Source organism: Lepidochelys kempii, chromosome 21 (assembly GCF_965140265.1).
Source record: "Lepidochelys kempii isolate rLepKem1 chromosome 21, rLepKem1.hap2, whole genome shotgun sequence".
In the NCBI taxonomy this organism is placed as follows: Eukaryota; Metazoa; Chordata; order Testudines; family Cheloniidae; genus Lepidochelys; species Lepidochelys kempii.
This window is the reverse complement of record NC_133276.1, coordinates 14,571,252-14,594,644: the sequence shown is the minus strand read 5'-3', so window position 1 is coordinate 14,594,644 and position 23,393 is coordinate 14,571,252. Positions and strand designations below refer to the sequence as shown.

Sequence of the window (23,393 nt, the reverse complement as noted above, 5' to 3'; positions counted from 1 at the left end):
GGTGCACAGAGAAGCTTGGGAGGAATGAGCTGGGGCAGCAGCTGGAATGCAGTGTCTTTATCCCGGTTCCCTTTGGATGCAGGTCAGTTTAGGAGATGCATTTATAAGCCAGGGTGGTATGGCTCTTCATGTGCCATGAACTCTAAGCAAGGCTTCATGGGGCCTGCTGCAAGCTAGCCCCGTGTTCCGTGAGAATGACCCCGGGGCTCCGTAATACTGCAGTGTGACAAACAGGAAATTCTGCCGCAGCTTCAGAGAAATTCAAAACTGGAGGTGTTGTTACTGAAAGAAATGAGAAAATATACAGTGCAAGCAACCAGGTCTCCCTTGAGTTATTTATTGTTATATTAAATTCAGCTTATTTCATACCACCTCCAGACTGTCACTTTAAGGTGCCACGGGATTGTGTGTTGAGAACTCATGATTGCATTGCAGCAGTTGTCATGGGGAAAACTGGAGATTGTTGGTAGCTGGGTAGGAGGCAGTAGGGGTTTTTGGTCCTTGAGGAGCCAGCCAGGCTCTTTAGGATGGTAGGAAAAGCTCATTAGCTGGCCATTTTTGCTCAAATAAATCATCAGCAAAATAGTTGATAATGTCATTAATGATCAAAATTAGGTTTCAGAGTTAACACCCAATTAACAAATGGCATCGTTCACCCCTCTCTTAGAGCAGTTACCCTAGACTGTGGAATTATTCCACTTATCCTACTGTTCCCGGAAGACATCTCTGCCTTAGTTTGTTTTCAGTTCATATTTTGAAGGTTTGCTTTGCAACTTTAAGGGCCAGGTCATATATAAATGGAAGTTTAGAGTCTAGAGCACAGTCCGCAGCCAGTTCCATAGCCACAAGTATGACGCTTCCCGGGGGTACCCCGGGTTGTGAGGCACCTTGCTACCACCTCTCCTTAGCATTAGGACATCTTGTCTATGCCTGTCGGGGGTCAGCTCTCCAACTCCACTAGCCAGCACAAGCACTCCTCTCTAGGCCTATGCAAGCCCCGCTGTCTCTCTATACTCTATAGGTTAGCGACAGGCACACTCCAACCCCCGAGCCCTCTGAGCATCTCCCTGGAGGGTTCAGCCCCCTTTCCACTGAACACGCACTGTATTCACAGATTCACTGCTCCCAAAGGAACAGTACCCTCCTGTTTACCAAAAATGCCTCAGATCACAGCTCCCCTTAACACACAGCCCTTAGATAGGTTTACAGTGAGAACAAGCAAAACTATATTTAACCCAAAATAGAGATTTGAGAAGTAGCAAGTAAAAGTATTGGAAACAAATGGTTACATGTAAAATACGATCATAACACATATCCTAGAGCCTAGACTTAAATTAACAAGATGCTTTCCTGTCCAACGAAGTTTAGCTCACTCAAAGTCCCTTTGTTGTTTTCCAGCCAGGTTGGCTGTGACCCTCCTTTCATAGAACAGAACACACTGAGAGTTCATCTTCTTGGGGAAAGGGGGAAGCATGTCTCTAAACCCCCAACAACCCATTGTCTTTATTTATAAACAGGATTCCCTCCCCTTCCCACCCCCCCAGTTGTTTCTTCCTATGTGCTCCTTTCTTGTTGACTTTACAGTCTCTTGATTAGCATTCAGCTCAGACTGTAGATGGGCCTCCATTGTGTAGCAGAACATATACAATACACACATGACCTCCCAGAGAGAGATGAGGGTCTCTTTCCTCCTGCCTAACAGAAGCATGTTTATCACCTTCTGGTGACTTGCCTTAACTCATAAAGATGAGCCTGGGAGCTTAAATTCCTAACTGTGCTAGACACTAAAAATCATGGACTCGGTAGAGATACTGGTTTTATGTCTCGTAACAACACTCTGTAACCCACTAGCTCTCCTTTGTCCTATGCCTGCAGAGATGTTAATTTCCCACTATATCTTGAATAGGCTCTTGTAACTTGTGTTAAGTCCTTGTGCTTAACAATATGTCCCGCCTTGCAGTTAGCTGTGACACTCAGATTGCCTTTCTAGATCTGAAGAAGAGCTCTGTGGAGCCTGAAAGCTTGTGTCCAATAAAAGATATTCCCTCAACCACCATGTCTCTCTAATATCCTGGGACCAGCATGGCTACAACAAAACTGCAAACAGTTATCAATACATTCATTTTGAAATGATTCTGATGACCAGTGGGCTACAGGCTCTCAGTAGAGACCTCACATGTCACCTTCTAGTGCAATGTTTGGTTAGATAGGCTTGTCTTATAGGTATCAAATGGGTTCTTGTAACAGGCTTTAAAGCCTCATCCTCTAGGCAGGTGATGATACTGCTGGAAAGTGGCTTTTGCTGATTCACTATTGCAGTGGGGAAATTTCCCTACTAGCCATAAGAAAAGTGGGAGTGGCTTTCCATGGGAGATTTAGAGTGTGGGCTGAGCTCTCCTCAAGGAGGAACCCCGGGTCATCCAAGTCTAAGGAAAAGACTTGGGTTACATTTTTGTATTTCATTTTGATTTGAGTTCTTTTCACGTATAATGCCCAACTCCAGGAAGGGGCACAACTTGTGTGGCCTGTGTTTGGAGTATAGTGGGGAAGCCACCTGCCCACAGCTCTTTTCTGTTTCATTAACAGGACATAAATTGTGGTGTTCTACCTAAAATTGGTTTGTTTGTTTGTTTGTTTGTTTTTGTTTTTAGGGCTGGATAGCAAATTTTACTAAACCAAGAACAATTCCAAATTCTCTGCTTCCAAGTACTACTGGACTGAGTCCCTATTTCAGCTTGGGCTGTTTGTCAGTTCGGAGGTTTTTTTATAGATTATCAAACATTTATGCTCAGGTAAGAAAATGCTGTGTGCAAATCAAGCCAACGCAATGGTTATGTAACAGTTTCCTAGAGCAGACTAGTCTCCTCCTCAGCAACAGTCGTATTAACAGTGCAAAGTGGCTTTCGATATTGTTTGAAATATTATCCGTAAACAGATTAAAGCCTTGCCCTGACTAGGATTTCAAGGTGTGATGGTAGCGCGTGTTACCAAACTCCATCTAACGAACACTTGCTAAAACTGTAGCCAAGACAAAGCAATTGTCCTTTAGTACAGGCTTTAAAGTGATTGAGTTGGTGGGAGGAGGAGAAGCCTAGGGTGTAGCTCAACCAGCTAAAATTGAGCTAAAGATGTCGTCCCAGAGTGACGTCCCAGAGGTTCTCTGTCGACAAGACCTATGTGTGTTTTGGCTGCAGGTCAAGCTAAACAACATCAAGTTTGTCCTCCTTTGCAAATCTTAAATCTTGTATATGCAAACATGTCAGTTTCCATCAGTGCATAACTCAAAAACAGATGTACAGAATTTGCACAATTTCTTTGAGAAGAAATTACCATTGAGAACAAGCCTGGAAAATGCCACCCTACATGGAGACTGTATCACAGTCTGCATGGGCGCAGGGGTCCATTTGTGGGAATGAGACTTCACTGTTTCATTAACATAAACCAGGGGTTCTTCATGAACTGTTTAAAAACGGCTACTCTTCTTCAGTGCGTGAATCCGAGCAACTAGAGACCAGTCCGTGCGTGTCTGCTTTAAGGAATCGTAGGGGTTTTATTTTTGCTTTGGGAAGAAATCCTGGTATGAATCTATCCTAGAAGGTCAGGGTGTTGCAGAAAATTATCCCAGCTGGCCAGGAAATGTTGAGTTTTAGGGGTTTCCAGCTCACTCTGTTTCGGTGCTGCAAACTTTGTTTCAGACCTTGGCTCCTTGGATTCAACAGGGAAAGGCTATAAAACTCGCCGACGTTTTCAGCTGTGCTGTCTGGGCCAACTCATGTGCTAGTTAACCTCTTGCAGCTCAGCTGCAGTCAAGGGAATTATGATGACTTCCACAGGTCGAGGCTCTGGCACTGTGTCTTTGTTGCAGTCAAAGAACCACTCTCTGCCACCTGTATCACTTCAAGGACAGCTTCTATGGCGAGAATTCTTCTATACTGTGGCATCAGCAACACCAAACTTTACCAGAATGGCGGGGAACCCCATCTGCCTTCAGATCAACTGGTACCAGGATGCAGAGAGACTCTACAAGTGGAGAACGGTAAAGGGCTGAATTCCCATTTGAGGAGAACCGATACAGTCATTTCTCTTGTTGGTTGTTTCTAGTTCACCACACTGTATGCCATAGGACTGTGAATAGCATTTTAAATAAAATCAAGCCACTGGGTACAACATACATTTTATAGAGCATCTTTCATGCAAAAGGTATCCCAAAGTACGATAGAGAGTTAAATACTTAGAAAGAGATTGACTTCATCAAGATTTATATTGACCAGAGAATTTAATATAGCCCATCCACCTTCTAGACACCTGAGCACAGGACTGTAAGCCAGGGCACTCTGAGTCCTATTCCCGCTTGTTCTCCTGACGATCTGTAATACCCCAATGAGAAAATTCAGAAGGGTTGAAGGAGGAGGAGATCTAACAGTGTCTTCAATATCTGCCTCTAAAGGAGATGGGAATGAAGGACTCTGTTGGCATTCCTGCCCCAGGATCTTGCAGTAATTTTTCACCTGTCATGGCCCCTGGGTATTTTTTATTTCCTGCTGACTCTTTGGAGAGTTTTCCAACCAACCAAATAAAACCCAGGGAGCCTAACCTGTATAAGAGGTACACAGTGATAATTATTAATACCTAGCTCTCATACACACACAAACAAAGAGCCTGCTCCAGGCCCCTCAGTGCAGTGTGTCCATATAACCATCATCAATATTTTTATCATTTGCATATTCTTATGGCCCTGATGACCTACTGCTACAGGTTTAACCTTCACAACCTTGCATCCTATGTTGTCTCTACAAAGTTCTGTCATTCCGATTTGGTAATGCTTGACACCTGTTTAGCATAGGTGTCTATGATGATGCAAGTTGCTAGCCAGGGGAGAATCACAGAGCTGGGGGAAAAAAATTTGGACAAATAGTTTATTTGCTGAAACATGCAGTTTTTGGTTGACTCAAAACAAATTTGCTGAACAGTTTGGGCCCAAAAAACTTTTTGGGGAGGAGGAGGCCTGCTCCCTATAACTTCTGGGATGTGAGAGACCCCGGTTCAATTCCCCCCTCTCCCTGATGTGGAGAAGGGATTTGAGCATGGGTCTTCTACAACGCAAGTGAGTGCCCAAGCCACTGGTCTCGCAATCTTGCCTGCTGATGCTGTTCCAGTTTGTGTATATAAATAGTCATTGGAGTAGGTACATGAACTTGGGTTTCCCACATCCTAGGTGAGTGCCCTAACCACTAGGCTTTAAAGCAGCAGTTCTAAACCCACGGCCCAATTAAAGGCTGCCGAGCTGCACAGTGGGGTCCGGGTTCCCGGCTGCCCGGCACGGCAGGGTCCGGGCTGCCTGGCCCGGCGCAGTGGGATTGCGGGTTGGCAGCCAGTCCTGTGTGTCGGGGGTCCAGGGTTTTCACCCAGCCCCACACAGCGGATGTCCAGGGTCTGGGGCTGCCACCCAGCTCTGCAGGGGTCTGGGGTCAGCATCAGGGCTACCGGCTGGCCCCATAGGGCTGGGGTCTGGGCTGCCACCTGGCTGCCCTGCCACCTGGCCCCACGCAGTGGGATCCAGGGTTGGGGCTGCTGCCCAGCCCTGCACAGCAGGGCCCAGGTCCCTGCTGCCCGGCCCCCCACCCAGGGCTCCACTCCTGGCCCCACTCTACTGGAGGGTGGGAGGCGCTGGGTATAGGAGAGGGGTCGGAGGGGTGCGCTGTGGTTCTCAACCTGTGTCCCAGGTAATACAAAATAGGTTGAGAACCACTGTTCTAAAATCATTCTCATTCTTGCTCCCTAGCCCATTGTGCCAGAATATCCCATACCTCAGTGGCAAAGTCACTCTTCAGTGTGAACAAGGGTTCCAGTTTGGGCCCCTAATGTCTGATCCTCTGACAAAGTGACTGGCCTATGTGTTTAAAGAAAGGGCAAGAGAGAAGAAGCAATTCCGGGGGTGAAGGAGGGAATGGAGTACTGTGTGTATTGAGCAGAAGGACTGAAATCTTCTGTGTGTGTTTTAGGCTCAGACAGGGTTTCCATGGATTGATGCTATCATGACTCAGCTTCATCAGGAAGGTTGGATTCACCACCTTGCTCGACATGCTGTTGCCTGCTTCCTGACTCGAGGAGACCTCTGGATCAGCTGGGAAGAGGGCATGAAGGTTCGCAATCTTTTCTTTCATTGTTCATTGGCCTGTTCCTAAAGGTGCTTTGAAGAAGCCCCTGTGAAATGCAAATCTTCTGGAGGATTTGAATTGTCGAGTAATCATAGAATTGTAGGACTGGAAGGGACCTCAAAAGGTCCTCTAGTCCAGTCCCCTGCACCCATGGCAATGTTTTATTATACTGTGCACCTGTGGTAAGGTTACATTAGAAGTATTATATTATTTTTAATACAATAGTGCTCAGAAGCCCCAGTTGAGATATGGGCTCTGTTGTGCTGGACGTTGTACAGATACATGCATCATAAGAGGCAGTTCCTGCCCTGCAGAGCTAATAATCTAAATAAACCAAACCAAGATTGGGAGGGGAAATAGAAGCACAAAGAGAAGTGACGGGCTGAGCGTCGCGCAGCAGACCCGTAGCAAATCCAGGAATAGAATCCAGGTCTCCTGAATCCTGACTCCAGGTATAAAAAGCCTAATTCCAGTTTACTAGCCACAAGAGAGAAAAACAAATACATATACACAAATGAGCATAGTCTCTACTGATGCCTCCTAACCAGCTCCTAGATCCCCGAGGTGCCTGCAGGTCTTTCCTTCACCATAGCCTGCCCAGGCTGACTTCCTTCTAGTAATATATCCCGATAGTTCCCAGCCTCCCCTGCCCTTAAAGGGATAGCACCCTATTCCAGTGTCTTTTTACCAGCCTTTGCCCTTTATTTCACAGACCTGCATTCTTTACTTCCTTGCCACATAAGTGTTCCCTGCCCCCAAGATGTGTTGTTTTCTCTCTCTTTAATTTCTCATGAAATACAGGTGTTTGAAGAGATGCTGTTAGATGCAGACTACAGTATCAATGCAGGAAACTGGATGTGGCTGTCAGCCAGCGCTTTCTTCCATCAGTACACACGCATTTTCTGCCCGGTCCGCTTTGGCAAACGCACAGATCCAGAAGGGCAATATATCCGGTAAGAAGACACACAATGTAACAACCCTTTTTTTTTTTTTTTTTTTTTTATTCTAGGTACTTATTTGGCCCCTGCTACTGTAGTATCTGAGTACCTTGCAGTCTTAACTGTCATTATCCTGTAGTCCAGTGGGGTAGGCAGAGCTATTATCCATGTTTTACAGATGGGGCACGGAGTGACTAAGGGACTTGCCCAAGGTCACACAGGAAGCCTGTGGCAGAACAGAATATTGAGCGTGTGTCTCCCAAGTCCCAGGCCAGTGCCCTCACCACTGGGCCATCCTTCTTCTCTAGTGCAATAGTGTATCAATCCCTACCACGCTTTCTGGTCCTGTCCTTGTGCGTTTTAGCAGAAGCCTATACTGGGACTCAGGAAAGCTGGGTTCTATTCCTGCCTGTGCCACTGACCCGCTGGGTGACCTTGGGCAAGTCACTTTCCCTGCTCTGTGCCTCAGTTTCCCCATCTGTAAAATGGGGATCCCGCTCCTGACCATCTTTGTAATACATTTTGAGAGTTACTGATGAAAAACACTGTAGATCATTAGTTTCCCATCATTGCTGATAAAGATATTGAGCAGGTTCATGTTTAAGTAATTGGCAATTTTACAATAGACTTCAGTAAGAACAGGATCAGGCGCTAACTAGATATTTGTGTCTAAGCATGCATTCTCCTTTTTCCCTTGCCACCTCCTGCTGTCTGATTCATTTAGATCTGTTCCAAACTCATACAGTTGAGAGAGACATGCCGAAATATCAACATGGTTGCTTAGCACTCTTGTGTGCCCTGCACTGAAATACTCAAGTATTTGCCTACAGAATTTATATATATATATATATATATATATTGTGTGTGTATATTTTTTTTTGTAGAAAATACCTCCCCGTGCTAATGAATTTTCCTTCCAAGTACATCTACGAGCCTTGGACAGCACCCGAAGAGGCACAGAAGCAGGCAGGATGTATTATAGGTAATTCTGAGGCCGTGTTAAGGATTTTGCTACTGATACAGGTTGTGTGAAATAAGTATTTGCTAGAGATGAAAACGTAACATTTTCAGCAAGGATTTGGCCCTTACATTCTGAAATGGATTAGCCTAACATTTTCGATTGTTTCAACTCTCAGATAAAGATGACTCGTTATTACAGACTGCAATATGCCTTCAGGGTCTGCTGTGCCTTAATATTGTCTCATGTGCCAAACCTAATGCAGTCCTTCAGGCTGTTGTCTGTCAGATGTACTCACATGGTCCCCATTGCTATAGTATCTGAATGCCTCGCAGTGTTCAGCGTATCCTCCTCTGCTGCTGTGAGGTACAGTTGTGTTGTCATCCCTGTATTACAGATGGGGAGCTGAGGCCCAGAGAAACAAAGGACTCAGGCACACCCAGGAGGTCTGTGGTGGAGCTGGGCACTGAATCTACTGCTCCCAAGTCCCAGGCTAACACCCTAACCACTAAGCCATCCTGCCTCTCAATATGCCGCTATACATCACCCTGTGGTGTCTTCACACTGGGATAAAGAGGGATGGGGCTGGAGGGTTGTGGGGATTTGTAATGGTTTTTGCACAGTGAAAACTTGCTGAGATTGTGGCTGCAAACCGGAAAGTCAATGGCAAAACTCCTATTCAATGGAGCCAGGATTTTGCTGTGTCTCTGTATTTGAGGCATGAACCGGGGAGAGGAAGGGTAGCCCGTGGTTAGGGCAGGTGCCTATGACATGGGAGACCTGGGTTTAAATCCCTGCTCTTCTACAGGTTTCCTCTGTGACCTTAGGGAACTCATTTAGCCTTTCTGTGCATTCTGTATCTGAACAATGGGGAAAACAGAATTCCCTGCTTCACAGGGGTGTTGTGCAGATTCATACGTTACAGAGTGTGAAGCACTGAGATACTATAGAAACAGGGGCCATATAAGTACCTAAGATAGATACATGACAAGCAAGCCTGCTGTGGTTATGCCAGCAGCATCCTTTCTGAGTGCTTGAGTAAGAAAGCCACAGACAAAAGCATAACTGATTTCTATCACTGAACAGTTCAGCTATGTCAAATTTCAACAAGGAACAGCTGTTACTTGTCCACTCTCTCTCTCTCTCTCTGATTTTAAGTGTCCCCTCTCCTATTGATAGACGTGGCTATAATGCCAGGCGCTACACTCGGAGCTTTCCTAAGCAAGCCACCGGGCCAAAGAATGCTAAAACTGATGCTGAGAACAAAGAAACTCAGAGGATCAAGCTTCCAAATCTCACTTCTGCCTCAAGGGCCTTTCTTGGTTGCTCCTCCAGCAGAGGGGCCATTCAATACAGCATGAGACCTATGGAGAGATCACGGCTGCTATCTTAATCCCAGTAACGTCCTGCCCAGACGTAGTTCTTCCAGGGCCACTAGCACAACCAGCAGCACCAGTGGCCTAGTTGTCTGCAGCCTAAAGTACCCACACCTCCGACATGGACCTGCTGCAAGAGGGAAGGGTTAATCTGCACCCTCTCTCCCACCCCTAGCAGACATTCACTGGAGCAGCTGTAATTTGTCCCTCTCTATATATGCGCCTAATAGCAGCATGATATCTTGGCTGGGATTTCAAAGAGTGTAAGGGAATTAGTAGTAATTGCACTGAGGTAGTACCTAGAGACCCAATTATTGATCAGGACCCCAATTCATAGATTCCAAGGCCAGAAGGGACCATTGGGATCATCTAGTCTGACCCCCGGCATAGCACAGGCCAGAGACCTGCCCCCCAAATAATCCCTAGAGCCGATCTTTCAAAGAAATATCCAATCTTGATTTTAAATTGTGAACGATGGAGAATCCACCACAACCCTTGTTCCAATTGTTAATTACTCTCCCTGTTAAAATGTACGCCTTATTTCCAGTCTGAATTTGTCTAGCTTCAACTTCCAGCCATCGGATTGTGTTAGACCTTTCTCCACTAGACTGAGGAGTCCATTATTAAATATTTGTTCCCTGTGTAAGTACCTATAGACTGAAATCAAGTCAACCCATACTCTTCTTCTTGTTAAGCTAAATACCTAGACTCCAGAAGCTCAATCAGTAATCCTTTAATCTCTCTCATGGCTCTTTGTTGACTCTTCTCCAATTTATCAACATCCTTCTTGCAGCATGGGCCCCAGAACTGGACACAATATTCAAGTAGCGGCTGCAACTCTGCCAGTGTGCTAGGCGCTGTACAAAAACAGAAGAAAAAGATGGTCTCTGCCCAAAAGGTGCCCAAATACCAATACTGTTTCCATTAGGCAGGTTTTGCCAGGCTAAAAATTCAAAATATATTTTAAAATAACTATTCTAATTAACTCAACTTCTTGGCTGGTTTCCATCCAGGGAGATCATTCTGTGAAGTGATACTCAGTCTTTGATAGAGCATCAAAAAAGCTACTGCTTGGCAAAAGGCCATCTTGATCAACTTTACTGACTTAATGAGAGCATTCAATGGTGACCACAGACAGACCCTGTGGAATATTGCTAGAAGCTATGGGATACCAGACAAAGCTGATCCACATAATAAGGAGTTTATATGAAGTCGATTCATGATAAGATTGGATATAGCCCTGGGTGAGTGGTTCAGTATTGTGACAGGAGTTAGACAAGCGTGTGTTATCACTACTCCATTCGCAATAGACTGGGTGATGAAACAGGCAACAAAAGGCATTATGGATGGTGTAAGATGGTTAGCAGAGATGAGTGACACAACCTTGACTTTGCCGATGACATTGCTTTACTAAGCATGACGTGGACCAGAATGCTTGCCCTTACATCAGAGTTAGAACAGGAAGCAGCAAAAGTTGGATTGAAAGTAGATGCAGAGAAAACCAAGATTATGAAGGAAGTAAGCTGGACAACAGATGCAAGGCTGTAGGTGGATGGAAAATAAATTGAACAGGTAGAAGAGTTCTGCTATCTGGGGAGTGTGATGACATTTGAAGGTGGCTGTGATACAGATATTCATATGAGCCTAGGAAAAGCAAACACCACTTCTGGAAGAATGAACATCTGGTCAAACAGAGGTTTCTATGCCAAAGTAAAGATTAGATTATACCATGCAGTTGTACTAAGCGTGCTGCTGTATGGAGTAGAGAATTGGACAATGACAGTGGCTAACAAAAAGAGATTGGGGGCTGCCCATTACAGATGGCTGAGCATGATATTACACATTTCATAGAAAGACAAAATAACAAATATAAGAGCAAAGGTGTGGACAGAACAGGACATATTAGAAAATACCCTCAAATAAAGAAGGTTCAGGTGGTTAGGACATATACACCATATGGAAGACGGGAGGCGTACTAAGCAAGCATTGAATTAGGTACCCACAGGAGAAAAAAGCAAAGTAAGCCAAGAAAGAGCTTGCAGAAGACAGTGACGGAGGATATTGAATGTGCTGGCATCACCTGGGAGGAAGTATCACAACTATCAAGCAACCATAGTCAGTGGAGGAACTGGACTTCCTGATGTGTCAGAGACACGGGGGGAACTAAGATCTAGGTGTGACGGTTCTTGTGGTGCACAGGACTATGAGTCACCTTGTTACACCTCTGCCTCCAGCATAAAGGAGACTTAATCATAGAATATCAGGGTTGGAAGGGACCTCAGGAGGTCATCTAGTCCAACCCCCTGCTCAAAAGCAGGACCCATACCCAATTAAATCATCCCAGCCAGGGCTTTGTCAAGCCTGACCTTAAAAACTTCTAAGGAAGGAGATTCCACCACCTCTCTAGGCAACGCATTCCAGTGTTTCACCACCCTCCTAGTGAAAAAGTTTTTCCTAATATCCAACCTAAACCTCCCCCACTGCAACTTGAGACCATTACTCCTTGTCCTGTCATCTTCCACCACTGAGAATAGTCTAGAACCATCCTCTCTGGAACTACCTCTCAGGTAGTTGAAAGCAGCTATCAAATCCCCCCTCATTCTTCTCTTCTGCAGACTAAACAATCCAGTTCCCTCAGCCTCTCCTCATAACTCATGTGTTCCAGCTTAACTGGGTGTCAGCTCCCTGACATCACCAGCCTGTTTGCCAGCTAACCACGCTCTTCTGGGCAATGCCAGCCCTGACTTTGCCTTGCAGGTAACAACAGGTGCCTCCCAGTCTTCAGGCCCCTTTGACACGATCCCCTATAGAGTCTTGCCCCTTATCCACAGAACACTCAGAGAATCACGAGGTCTGCTGTCCCCAAGGGGACAGTGCACAAGCCAGCTTGTGTGATTCAGTGTAGGATCAGCACCTGGCTCAATATCACAGCACTGAGATACACTGATAGTGAAAACAAGGATACATGTATTACCAAAGACTCAAGATTCAAGACATAGTGAGTAAGGATAATGGAAACAAAAAGTTATGTATAAAACAAAATCATCACATGCTTTCTAGAGACTAAACTTACCAGGCTAACCTGTCTAAAAATGTTTACCTCCCCCCCAAAAAACTAACATCACGGGGGCAGCATTTCAGTGGAAGTTAGTTGTGATCCCATTTTCACTAATGCAAACATTCTGCCCATTTACTTCCTAGATGTAGGATAATGAGGTGTCTTTTTTGTTTCCCAGATAAAGTCCAGTGAAGCCTTGATATGTATCTCAAGATAATCCTCTGCTGTGTTTCTCGACCTGTTAGTTCCTTTCTGAAATTCTTACAATCCTTCATCTGCATTCAGCTTAAACAGGTGGTGGGAGACCCATTGTGAGTGAGACAATACTTCATGTACATTTCAACAGAGAAACCAGTGAATAAACATCCCTTGTCTGTCAGAAGACCTGTTTGTCAACTCTGCCTTAATACAGACTTTAAAACATATTTTCAGTATATATATATATAGACTCCTGATAGAGTATCCTTATGTAGTATCCTCATCTTTACCCCAGCTTTCATTTAAGACCTCACACAACATTCATTGGTGAACTAGAATGTACATACTGAGAATCAGGATATTTCTGTAACCCCCCTTGCCACTTGGCATCAGAAGCTCTTGGGTCCCACTAAGGTCTTCTTATTTCTGGTTATCTTATTATCTCTCCCTCATGCAGAGACTAGCAGAAAACACAGACTGAAGTGGTGCATACACCCTCGGTACAGGGGGGAATTTAATTCCCAGCTTTCCCGGGCTTACTATTTGGTATTCAGTTGAAGAGTAAAAAATAAAAAGGCCTGAATACTTTAATTTCTGGTGCAAATCCTTTTGAAAAGATAGTGTTTAAATAAATCACATTTGTAGAAATGGCTGCCGATATTTTCTGTCAGGTCAAGATTACCCACTCCCTATGGTAAACCACAAGGAAGCCAGTGACCGTAATCTGCAGCTCATGAAACAGGTCAGAGAAGAACAGTATGGAACAGCACAGCTCACAAGAGGTAAGATAAGCTAAGAGACTGCACATTCAGTGTAATTGCCATACAAGTACTAGCCGTGGCTGTGAATTAAAGTGTGCTCTTTCAGTATGATTGGAATTGTGCAGATAACTGATCATTAGAGCTCTGCACAGATACAAAAAAGTGGATCTGCAGCTGCAACAATTAGCTTGTATCAGACCATGATCTGCACTCCACATTTTATATATATCCATATCGGCACCAGCACCCTATCTCACTGTTAGAGCCCTGCACGGATACAAAAATTTGGATCTGCATCCAATGCACAATCCGCAAAGAGGGTAAACAATACAACCACATCCGCAGATGCAGATATCTGCAGATATAAGGCGGATATATGCAGATTTGCAGGGCTCTACTGATAATAAAACGCGCTCTTAGCCACAGTGGTATTGTTCAATCCCAGCTGGTGTTAACTCATCTTAAGAAAGAGTTTTAATAATTATTATTATAATAAGTTACTCTTTCTTTGAAATGCTAGATGTGTACCAGTTGTTTTTAATAATGTGAACATTATAATATGCATATAGTAATATTATGGATTTTACTTCATCTCTCGATTTGTAAGACATTTCAGAGAGATTTGCAAATGGGTTTATGAATCTGCACCTGGCCGTGTACTCTAAACCTACCTTTGTGCTTTCAGTACTCAATTCAGCAAGGTGCACTTAATGCCCTTCCACACCTGCTCAGAAGGACACAATGAATTATAGATTGTCATAGTTTGGGGCAAACGCACCTGTATTCCCACTCTGTGGTCCAGCCAGGTCACCCACTCTTAGGCTTCTGGATCCCCAGCCAATACCTCTCTTGGGCGGAGACACGTGCCGCTCTCCTTCTGACCTGGGTATTTCCAGGCTGCACAGCTCCCAGCCTACACTGTGAATTCCCCAGCAAAGTCAGACTGCCTAAGCAGGCCTGCTTTACTTCTCTCCTCAGAGACTATAAACAGTGTAATTATCCACAGTTAACTTACAGCACAGCTCTTTCTGCTAAAGCATTATAGAGAAAACACATTAAAAACAGTAAAAGAAGTCACACCCATGCTAACAGCTTACCAGAGATCACACCAACAAGGGCTCTGGCAGGTGATCAGTCCTTCAAACCCCACCAAGGGGTTTTCTGCAGTCAAAAGTTAGTAACCATCTTGGCTCAGAACAAGAACCTTCATGAGTAGGTCAAGTCCTTCCAACCCTTCCCCAGAAGAACTGGGGCCTCCTTTGGAAAAGATGGTCCTGTCCATTTGCTAGGTCAGAAAACAGCCCCTGAGTCAGTTTAAACTCAGGCTATTTATCCAAAAGTCCTTTCTTTGTCTGCTGGTCTCTAGAAAATCCAGTTTGAGCCAGTATGTGCAGCTTCTTGATCAGGTGGTATGTCTCTAGAGGTTTTACAACCTGAGTGAATTTTCCTAATCACCTCCCACTGTTCTGAATTCCTGTCCAGGCTGTGCATACCATCCCCCATGGAATCACATACAATCCCTAGCCCACAATGATACATAAACTTAATATAGTAAGATCTCCCAAAGATATTATAGGAAATTGCTATATCTGTCACACAGGTGATACACATAAAATAATCCTGTATGTATCCACCCATATGCCCCTTACACCGAACTACAATCTCACCAGTCAGTATACTTCATCTGTACATCCAATATAGATTACATACCACCAATTACCTACTGTAAATACTGATCTACAAATCTGGTCACCAGTGGACCAAATGATCACCTCTGTATAAAATGACTTTTAAGAATGAGGAATGTGGAGTTCTCATTTCTTCTCTATCCATTGCACATATACACAGTCACACAAATGCACAAAAAAATTGCATTGGGGGGAATGGGTTCATTTATGCTGTCATTGAAAGGATTACAACTTTGTGGGAGTGAATGGAAACTGAAGAAAGTTCTGTATGTGCACAGGCATTGAAAGGGTTACGTTTGCTGAGGAATGTAAAAACGAAATGGTTAGCTCGCAGAAACTGAGTGTTCACAAGGGTTAATCAGAACCATCCAGATTTCCAGAGGTGGTATATTAAGTATCCATTTTGTTTTGGGAAGAACAAAGGAGCATGGTGTACTTTTAATATGGGATTTAGTTAGACTCCTTGGCTTATTACACTCTAAAGAGACCTTGCGTTCATAAAAAATTGTGGACTGAAACATCTGGAGTATGACTGAGCAGATTCCTTCCCAAAGGTCATGGATTTTGGATGATATAGATCGATATAGACATGGATATAGAATGAAAAAGATACAGGGCTCACATTTTACATTTCTTGCATAAATTTATTGTAATCTTGTGAAAAATGCTAGATGATGTCAGAATGAAATGCTTCTGTCAAATATTAGCCTGAGTTCGTTTGAAATCATAACTTACTGGGCTCTTTCTAGAACCCGTGCCTATTCCTGAGTGTGTGTCATATTGATGTCAAGGTCTTATTGTTTGTTAGTGTTAAACCTAATAGAATTGCTAAGTACAACTGCTTTTAAAGTCATGTGTTTCAAGGGGCTGCAGTGAAACTAAGGAGGCTTTATTGAAAGATGCTGAACATGAAGACTGTACAGTTATAAAACTCTGTTCAGTGTTTTTGTTTCAGATCATTAAGATATCATATTTATTCTAGGTAGATTAAACTTTTCCCTCCCATGCCAGGTTTACTAGGGAATTAATTTTGTATTTCTGTGGAAATCTATAAATTTCATTGTTTAAATTTATATTTGGCATATAATTTGTGCCATAGGCCTACTCTTCCCTTAATACAAAGTGAGATTTTACCAAAGTAGAAATGTGTCCCATCTTGCTGAATGGTAAATTAGGAAGTCTGAATTTGTCAATTTGAAGCCAAGAGGTAAAAGAATTTCTCTTAGCTCAGAGATATTCCAGCTGAGCCATCAGAAAGACAGTTTTATCTTAGGTATCTTAAATTGTGGCTCTGGTCTGAAAATTCACTTCAAAAATGGCCTCCTCTTACTCAGCAGATCAGCTTTTTGTGTATATCAGTGCCTCTGAGTAGGTTATTCCAAGCTAATGGCTAGAGGGGGCTCGGCAACCATTTATGCAACCTCAACAAGTGAGGAGGACTGAAGATCTGCCATTTGCCTTCTGGTGTGCCCCCTCAGAGCTGAGCTCTGTGCCCCACAAATATTGGGCATCCCCCAGAAACCTGTCAGACATTGTACTAGATTAGATGTTCCATTGAATTGATCCAGTATGACAGCAGGTGGGATACAGGACTGTATATATAGCATTGATCTCATCCAGTGTGGTAAATCACCTTTGAGCTAACCACACGTGAAGATTTTAGCCTAGAGAAAACTTTTGAGAAAGTTATGAAAAAGATGGTTACAGAAAAGCCTTTGACAGAGTCGAGTGGAATTGCTGTCTTACAACACTAAATATATTAATCTTTTCTCTTCTTTGCTAAAATGGATTAACTCCATATATAACGAATCAAGGAGTTGGATCAGGCATTGTATAGGCATGTCTGAGAGATCTTCTGAAGCCCCTTGTGCCCCACACCATTCAGATTCAAGAAATAGGTGAACATTGTCAATCAAATTAGTCTAATTCCTTCCTGCAACTCAAGCCTCAATTTTTTCTTCCTAATAATTTTTTTCTTAATACTATAACTACAGGATTTATGTTCATAGATCAGCATGTACCACGCTTAACTAATGAGACTCAGTGAAAGATGTTCAGCTTATGTAAATCTGCATAGCTCCTTTGAAATGGAGCTCCCTTGATTGACATCTGCTAAGGATCTGACCTAAAATATTTTGAGAAATGCACCTGATGTAAGTAAATGTGGTGCTTGTGCTCCAAATGTGATATATTGGATAAAGAAATCTGAACCACAAAAATTATCTGGGAAACTTCTCTGGGTACTCCTTTCAGTTGAGCTGTACATGGGCATGGAGGTCTGCTTGCGCAGATCCAGGTGCAGGATCAGGGCCTTTAAAGAACAACATTTGCTCAATTTCTTTTAAGGTCTGATAAAAAAACATGACTCTAGAAACAAATGTATATCAAAGGGAATCAAATGTTGTTGGAGATCTTACACAATAAACCTGAGACTGCTCCGCGAATGGAGGTGTGTAAAGCTGTAAGACAGCTGATAAAGTATAAATAGCTAGTGAATGAACAATTGGAACAGGGAAATAAAAGTTTTTGATCAAAGGTATCTCTCCTGGGTCATCTTTTCGGAAGATGATTCCACACAGAAGTTTCTCCATATTCTTTTTTCTTTGGTAATTGTATGTATCCCATGGTAATGGAAATCTGAAAGGTTCTGTCAGTACCTGAATATATTTGAGAAATTTCACAGAGAACTGGTTTATAGGCTGTGAAACAAGATCTTTTAAAAAGCCCTCTCTCTCCCCTATCCCTCCTGCCATACACACAAACAAAAAAACTCTCTAGAAGTCATTGGCTAAATACAGTGGTGTGAAATAGGTGGCTTCTTTCATATTATTTCACCTGGGCCAAATTCCACATTCCTTGGTCATGTTAAGTAGTACTTACTCAGAAGACTTGTCCCGTTAAGCTCAGTGGCAGTGAATAGTATTCATACCAACTAAGGGTGGCAGAGTGGGTTTCAAAGTGAATACAATGAAAGGAGGTGTCTCTTTGATTCCATTGCTGACAAAATAGGGAGAGAAAGGGCTATGAATGACAGCCTGAAATTACAGCTTCCTTGATTCTGCTGCTTCTCTGGAGAATATGGATGAAAACCCAACTAGTCTGGATTAGCCTGAACTCACAGAAAGTTTTATTATCCACTGTGCCACCCAAGGCACCACTCAAGGCCCACGTAAGCCCTTGAAATACAATTTAAGTGATGGGACCAGGTCTTGTGCTGGCCCCTCTGCACAAGGGAATCCCACCCAGAAATACAGCTACAACAGTATCATTAGATCTAAGTGTAGATATTCCATAATCAAATATACAGTGATTGATAGTTCTAAAAAAGAAAAGGAGTACTTGTGGCACCTTAGAGACTAAGCATCTACTTATTAATTTGTATGTTCAGACGGAACAAATCATTCCCATTCCTGCGCATTACCATGCCAAGATGAATGTATATTAGCTGTAAGCTCCTCACAGTCAGAATTATACATTCACCAGTTAATCCCCTCAACAACCCTGTGATGTAGGCAAGTATTATTATCCCTATTACACAGATAGAAATGGCTTGTCAGTGTCAGAGCCAGCAGTGAAACTACAGAGTTCCTGGCTTCCAGATCATTCCTATTGCCTGCAAAGACGTTTGTACCTGAGCTGTGTGATTTCACCTTTGAGCAATCATCACTGAACGTCACATCTGATAGAGCCATAGGAATAATAATAATACCTAGCTCTTATATAGCACTTTAAGTAAATTTCAAAGCACTTTGCAAAGGAGATCAGTATCATTATCCCCATTTTACAGATGGGGAAACTGAGGCACAGAGCAGGGGAAGCAGACCTTCCAACAGTCCCAGGTCTTTCCTGCTTTGACCCCCAAAATTCTCCATCCCAGCTGAAGTGAACATTTCCCCCATTCAAGGCTGCCGGCGGGAATGACAGTTTGCCTTAGGACCCCAAATTAAGTGGCATTGTGACCTGGCACATAGGGTTGCAAGCGCCACTCAGGTTTGGTCCAGCTGTCCCTCTGTCTCCATCTACAGAGGGGCAGACGGGCCAAACCTGAGTGGTGCTGTGTCCTGCTTTAGCCACTTGAAATTTGCGGCGGTGTGGGGAAGTGACTTGCCCAAGGTCCCCCTGCAAGTCAGTGGCAGAGCTGGAAATAAAACCCAGGTCTCTTGAGTCCCAGTCCAGTGCTCTACCCACAAAGCTGCTTTTGTGCCGTGGTTTTATGCTTTTCCTTTTTCTCCCCCTCCCTAGATGACATGGATGATCCAATGGAAATGGGGCTAAAGCATGAACTCTCTGAAGAAAATCCAAAGAAAGGAAAACGTGCCCGGAATAGAGAACAGACATAGATTCTGTAAGGACTTACCAAGATCTGCAGAATGGCAAAGAGAAGATCCAGACTTTCGTTGGGGGAATCATGTAAATAGTTAGTGATTGTACTGGATGAATGGCTAGTACTACAATTAAGCACAGTTCGGAACATTTAGTGTGCACCGGCACGTTCTACACGGACCAACTAATGCGTAATGCAGTGCACTTTAAAGATCCCACTCCCACCCCAGCGTTTACATTACTGCTCTGTGTAGACCAGCCCTAAAACTGCACTTGGTTGCGTGTGCCAACCCTACCTGTCGGCTCACAGTGCTTGATTCAGCAATGTGTACTAATGTGCAAGTGGAAATGTTAAGCACGCATGCAGTCCCATTGGTTTCAATACGACTACCCGGGTACTTAAAGTTAGACGTGTGCTAAATACCTTGTGAAACGGGGGCTGCCACCCAGTTTCCTAAAGCAGCACTATGTGCCATCACAGTAAGTTCCTGCAAAAATATGGGATAGGGATTTTTTTAAAACTGAATGCAAGCAAAAAGTCACTTTAAATTGAAACACTACGTTTGTGACATTTCAAAGAGAAGTAGAGTAGCCCATTGTCTTGTTGGGGGTTTTATTTGGGGAGGAGGTTGGTAGTTTTGTTTTAAATAGATTTTTGTTGTTGTTGTTGTTGAATTTTCTGTCTTATGCAAAGTGGAGTCCACAGAACAATCCACCATCATGCATGGTGTCCTCCTGTGTCTCTGGGACGCTCCTTGAGGGACTGGTGGGAAGGGCAACTCCAGCGGCAATCTGGCATCTCCAAGTTCCTTCACCCCAAAGAGCCCATGAACCTAGTATGGAAATGGCATGAATCATGACAATCAATGAGCCATGGAGAGAGGTCAGACATTTCTGGTGATAATGCTGGATCATCCAGTGGCCTTTGACAATGCTCATGACAAGATGTTGCTGGCACATCTGCAGGACCTGGCAGGAATTAATAAAATCCCATAGCTACACAGGCCTGAAGGGGATCAGTCCTGTCACCTGTGCTGTACAAAGTCTGCGTGAAGCTGCTGGGAGAAGAGATGGCATGCGGATGATATTCAGCTCTATGGTTCTTCATCAGACACAGTAGTTGCCAGGGGACCTGGATGAAAGCCAGTTCTCTAAAGCTTATGTGGGAGAAGATGGAGGTGCTGCTCATTAGCAAGGGAAAGTATTTTTGAGAGGAAGCACTGGTGCAATTTGTTACTGTTCCCATCTGCTCAGATGTGGTCAACACCCACCGTCTTGGGTGGTGTTAGACTCCTCACTGCTCCTAGCCGTACGAATTGCATTAGTGTCCAGAAAACCTTTGCCAACTGCAGGTGGAAATGGGGGCTTGGATGTGGATCTTGCCTCATTATAGTCAAGTTGTCATGGGGCGACGACTCACTGGTGCAGCGCCTCCTGTTGGTCGTCCTGGGAATCAGCCCTTCCAGCCAGGAGTGCCCTCTGCAGCCAGTGTCTCGCCTGCCGCTGGCCCCCGTGTCCCTCCAGGACCCCGGTGCCCTCCTCATCCGGGTTCTGCCCCAGCAGTAACCCACAATCCGACTCTTCCCACCCAGGGAATCCCCCAACCCTCTACCCCCACCTTGCCTCAGTGACCACTGCCAGTCACCATCTAGCCCCCGCTCCCTGGGGCAGACTGCAGTCTATGAACCACTCATCATCGGCAAGGGGGTTGGACCAGCTGCCTCTGCCTATCTCTGGGCTGCCCCTCTGCAGCCCCAGGACCCTTTCACTAGGCCTTCAGCCTGGGGCTTTGCTAGGCTGGAGCTCCTCAGCTCCCTCTGCCTTTCCCCAGCACGGCTCCACCCTAGGTACCCTTCTTAGCTTCCCAGGCAGCCAGGTCCTTCTCTCTCTAGGAAGTTAGAGAGAGTGTCTGTCTTCACTTTTGGCCCACAGCCCTCTTATAAGGGCCAGGTGGACGCTGATTAAGCTGGCCACAGAACTGCTTTCCCAATCAGCCTGCTTTTCCCATTCACAGCCCTCTCCTGGGCTGCTTTAACCCCATCAGGGCAGGAGTGGGGTAGTCACCTCGCTACACAAGGTGTCAGTCATTACTCACAAGCCCCATATGGCCTGGACCTAAATCTCACTATCTAAAAGAGCACCTTTCCCTCTCTGACCTATGTTTATCAAGAGCACTGTAACTAACTGTCTTAAAGGTGACACTTGGGATGGCCAGAGGTAGGACCTTTAGTAGCAGTTCAATACCTCTGAAATTCATTACCACCAGACAATGTATTGTTATGCCAACAGGTGCTGATCTCATACACATTAAATCATTAACGTACAGATGCTCCCTGGGTTACGCAAGACCCGACTTACGCAAATACGCACTTACGGAAAAAGTTCCATAAACCAGAAATAGGATTTTTGAGTTGTGTAAATTTTTGCGTAATGTATGAGTATATGTTTCCGACTTACGCAAGGCTTTCCGGAACAGAATGATTGCGTAAGTCAGGGGGCGTCTGTATAGGCACCCAGGATGAAACTCTCCGTAGAAAGAGTTAAAATTAACCATCTAGTCATTGTACCCAAGCAGCTAGTAAGGGGATTGTGTGGGTTAAAACACTCTCTTGTAGGCAATTTAACACTTTCTGAAGTTCCTTTGTATTGTAAAGCAGTTGCACAGAAGGAGGGTTGATGCCCACACTCACCTTTTGAGGCTATGTAGTGCTAGGTTAGCAGGTTTAGACATGGAGGTTCCCAGGTAAAGCCCAGAAGCTGAAGTAGGAGCAAGGAACAATGCGTTGAGCACAAAGATTCCAAAAGAAATGGAGACCCGAGACATCTGCTTCCTGGTCACAAAGCAGTGGTGTTTTAGCTGAAGTTTCTGCAGGAGGCAGTTACCCTTGTAGAGTTTGTGATCACTTGTTCAAGGGAACAGGACTTGGGAACAGGTTGTAAATAAACAAAATCCATATCACCAATTTCTTCTCCGGGGGAACCTGACCTAAAAGACCCTGAAATCTGCTACTGCTTGGGAAAAGGCCAACAATAATTAAATGTAAACTTGGCCACACATCCCGCTGTGCAGGCTTCCCACTTATTAAGAGTTATGATATCCTGAGCACATAGCCAACTGATCAGCCTTTCTCTGTTCTCTTGAGTGTGATGTTTGACTGTTCATATTTGGCAATGGTAGTGACTGGATTTAAGCTATGCAAAGCGCACTCAGCTACCAATGTGATGAGTGCCTTAAATACAAAATAATTCACCATATTGTCTGATGTTTTGTTTGTTTTATACACAAAGAAAGCCAACCTTGTGCTTTCAGGCTGAATAACATTTAGTATAGCCCCTGCTATCTTTTTTCTATGCAGCTTATCTTTGCAAAGGTCTGTGTTTACATTGGGGCCAAAGTTGCCTATATTGGACACTTGCCGTCTTACTTATTGTCTTCTGCAGTTCCTTCCCCAACTGCATCCAAGCTTTTAGGGCCCTTTTACTCTGCTCTGCTCCTTTTACGTGGTGTAAATGGGCCAGAGCAAGAGTGAAGATCTCACCCTTAAATTCTAAATGACATCATGTAATAAAGGGTGACCCAGGAATGTTAATAAGAGATTGTACTGACTCCCCTTAGGCTGACCACAGGTTTGAACCTGGGCCCTTCGCTGCTGAAAGCACAAACATCACTGCTTGAGCTAACGGAATAAATTCACTAGCTGTTAAACAGTATCAGATTCATAAACCTGTATTTGTGGACCAGCCCCTGAAGGGAGACAAAGGCAGTTTCTTTCCTAGGGTGAGTTACATGCTTCCTCCATCTGGTGAAGCTCATCCTGAGCATATGGGGTCTACTGGAGTTGAAGCCCTGCATAGGGCAACATTTTTGTAACTAACTGTCACAGAGTCCCTGGGTGATGCTCTGGAACTGCTCCCCATGAAGCCAGTCAGGACTC

At 44.3% G+C, this 23,393-nt stretch overlaps 1 protein-coding gene across 2 annotated transcripts in view; it reads left to right on the top strand.

The window, feature by feature from the left end:
* Positions 1 to 22,713, top strand: part of LOC140901263 (cryptochrome-1-like) — a 41,021-nt gene extending 18,308 nt beyond the window's left edge. For both annotated transcript variants that reach the window (XM_073319775.1, XM_073319774.1), the window contains 7 exons: positions 2,652 to 2,792; positions 3,866 to 4,036; positions 6,003 to 6,143; positions 6,960 to 7,111; positions 7,981 to 8,078; positions 13,358 to 13,468; positions 19,378 to 22,713. In XM_073319775.1, the coding sequence (XP_073175876.1) occupies positions 2,652 to 2,792; positions 3,866 to 4,036; positions 6,003 to 6,143; positions 6,960 to 7,111; positions 7,981 to 8,078; positions 13,358 to 13,468; positions 19,378 to 19,475 (912 nt within the window). In that variant the 3' untranslated portion in view covers positions 19,476 to 22,713. The remainder of the gene's footprint in view (positions 1 to 2,651; positions 2,793 to 3,865; positions 4,037 to 6,002; positions 6,144 to 6,959; positions 7,112 to 7,980; positions 8,079 to 13,357; positions 13,469 to 19,377) is intronic.
* Positions 22,714 to 23,393: the final 680 nt, after the last annotated feature.